Source organism: Cupressus sempervirens, chromosome 2, assembly GCF_028749045.1.
Source record: "Cupressus sempervirens isolate cs-2001-9-10 chromosome 2, ASM2874904v1, whole genome shotgun sequence".
Lineage (NCBI taxonomy): Eukaryota > Viridiplantae > Streptophyta > Pinopsida > Cupressales > Cupressaceae > Cupressus > Cupressus sempervirens.
This window is the reverse complement of record NC_143119.1, coordinates 149014724-149017603: the sequence shown is the minus strand read 5'-3', so window position 1 is coordinate 149017603 and position 2880 is coordinate 149014724. Positions and strand designations below refer to the sequence as shown.

Genomic DNA, 2880 nt, shown 5'->3' with positions numbered 1-2880 from the left:
CGATTTCATAACTACATCAAAACATCTATCATTTCTATAAAATTTAATACAATCATCTTAACAATTAAGTATATATTTTTTTTAAAAATCAAACATATGCTTACCACCATCAAATTTAGACTATATAACCCTCAACAAACACCTAGAAAATGTTTAAACCATGACATACCTTCATACTTATATTTGGGATTGAAATCATCCAATGATTCAAAAGAAGCTCAAAAGAAAAAATGTCACATTAAGCACCAAAGGCAACCTTAGAGACATATCACATTCGACAATACTAATAAGTCAACAAATATGAGAAGACACCTCTCCCTCCCAAGCATGACAACAAAAATGTAATTTTCAAGTTATGTATGGAGGTAACATTTGGTCCAAAAGGAAAATAGGTGGAAAAAATCGGCACACGACGCAAACGGCAACCTCAAAGGACACGTCACACACTCTACGCGGACTCCAGAAAGGCTTTTTTTTCTGTTGTTTATGTTTCTCAAGGAGATCCGCTTATATTTCGTCAACGTTTTTGCGCTTCAGCAAATTACAGGGATTTCTATACAAAGATGCCAATGTTGGGAAATCTGGAGGTGCTCCTGGTCGACGCCCATGGCCTGCACAATACTGAATTTCTACGTAAATGTTCTTTGAACATTTCCTTTTAATTTTCATGTTTGCGGCTGTAATATGAGGAAAAAAAATCTTGCAGATCTCAAAATATTATGAGATTTTTTTGAGCGGGGAAATTCAATTGTTCTGATCGAATAGATTAATGATCTAGGCCTCAATTGTTTTTATCTGCAGGTAAGATGGATCCTTATGTCCTCCTAAAATGCCAAACTCAGGAGCACCAGAGCAAAATTGCATCCAGTAAGTATGTTTTATTATTTTTATGTTTTTAGAAAGGGAAAAATCCATCTTATCGGAGGTGTGAATTTTGTGAGGTTACAGATTGAAGATTTTATTTTCAATACTAATCTTTGAATAAATTCCAGTAGAAATTTAAGTTTTTATGCTAAGAATCACAACATCTAAAATCGCATTCAATGAATATATTATATTATTTACATGCTTTTGGAAAGGGTAAATCCATTTGATTCAATTTTGTGAATTTTGTGAAGTCACAGATGAGAGATCTTATTTTCAATTTAAATATTTTGACAAATGTTTGTAGAAGGTTGAGTTTTGATGTCAAGAATCACAACAAACATCATGGACATCGTGAACATAGTATCTTTCAATTTTATTTGACAACAAATCGTGTATTTTTAGGGTTTACATGATACATATGTTGCAGATGAAGGCAGCAATCCGGAATGGAATGAGAAATTTGTTTTCAAGCTTTCAGAAGGGGCTTCTGAGCTGCTTATCAGAATATTGGACAAGGATAGATTCAGCACCGACGATTTCGTTGGAGAAGCAATGTAAGTGATGAATCTCTTCCAATTTGCACAGTTTTTTTGAAATGTGTTCTTTTAAAGGAACAGCCTTGTAAATTCTTATGATTGCACAGTATTCCATTGAAGGGAGTGTTAACGGAAGGAAGCATAACTCCTATACCTTATAATGTGGTTCTCATGGACAAAACCTACTGTGGGCAGATAAAAGTGGGACTCACCTTCACTCCCAAGGCAAGTCACAATATTTTGGTTTGGGTTTCAGTTCTTGTCTCTTATTAGTTCTTTAGGTGATGTTTTTTTTGGGTTTGATCTGATGGTTGAATTCATTCTTTTTTCATTTGATTTATTTTTGTGGTTCATAAATTGTTATGAATTTGGATTTTTTTCAATTCATTTAATCACAAGGAATTTGTTAATTGTTTTGAAAGAAATATAAAGATTTCAATTACAGTTGTCTCAGATCTTAGATACAACTTATCCGGAAAACTCATATTGTTAAAAATAAAACATCAAAAAAATATTGAGATTTTTCCATGACCATGAATATTACACTAAATATTCCATTGAGACCTAAACTATTAGTGTTATCTTTACCATTGAAGATTCAGATCTTGAAAGCATATTAAGTTTTATTGGAAATTCTTGATTATTAATTTTAATGATGTGGAACTGGTGCAGGAAGAGTCTTATGTGGAAGAAGAAGAGGAGGTGGAGGGAGGCTGGAAAGAAGGATCTTTATAACTGATTACAGCTACCCACTAATTAAGGTTCAAGGCTTACAAATCGTTGAAGATTAGTTTCCTGTTTGAAGGTTTGTGCTAGGAATTTCGCCCAAGATTTGACGAGTAGATAGTTGAAGTTGATGGTCATTAATAAATATATCTCATTGTCTACTTTATGGACTGAAGTATAGGATGTTGTTAGGAGTTGTTATATTTTTAAAACTTATGCCAGTTGTAATAATTTTATGGGTATGATAGAAAAATAATTTTATGTGTATGATAATTATGCTTTAAGACTTTATTAATAAACATTTATTTGTTCCTAAATAATTTTAAAATATATTCATATCTAATTTGAATGAAAATCTATTATGCTTATTTTCTTAAAAAGGTTATCTTTATTGAAGTTTATTATATGAATAAGATTCAACTTAAAACTTATGTGAAAGGAATTTTTATCTTAAAACTACTTGAGATCAAGTTCATTGAATGAAAATCACACTTGGAGAATGTATAGTTGTAGAGACATGTAGTTTGAACAATCTATAATTTCACCTAGGTGGTAGAAGTTGTAGATCTTTTGATACTTCGTATTAGTAAGAGATTATTACCATTGAATGATATATATATCACAACAATGGTCTTGTAAAGTTCGTCTTTATCCTGTAATATATGAGTTTCATTATTTGTATATATATAAGTACATATGCTATAATACTTGGTTAAAAAGTTATGAACGCCTCTTTTTTAACAACTAGAAG

General features: G+C 31.3%; 1 protein-coding gene across 2 annotated transcripts; it reads left to right on the top strand.

The window, feature by feature from the left end:
* The first annotated feature begins 465 nt into the window (after window positions 1-465).
* On the top strand, window positions 466-2396 carry LOC149571480 (elicitor-responsive protein 3-like). Of its 2 annotated transcripts, none has more exons than XM_089812998.1 (5): window positions 466-633; window positions 802-867; window positions 1295-1421; window positions 1511-1628; window positions 2076-2396. In XM_089812998.1, the coding sequence occupies exons 1-5, from the start codon at window positions 564-566 to the stop codon at window positions 2136-2138; spliced, it is 444 nt and encodes a 147-aa protein (XP_089669124.1). In that variant the 5' UTR covers window positions 466-563; the 3' UTR covers window positions 2139-2396. The 2 variants fall into 2 exon arrangements, with proteins under 2 accessions (XP_089669124.1, XP_089669125.1); XM_089812999.1 differs by having other exon boundaries at window positions 478-633; window positions 1511-1632; window positions 2080-2180.
* Window positions 2397-2880: the final 484 nt, after the last annotated feature.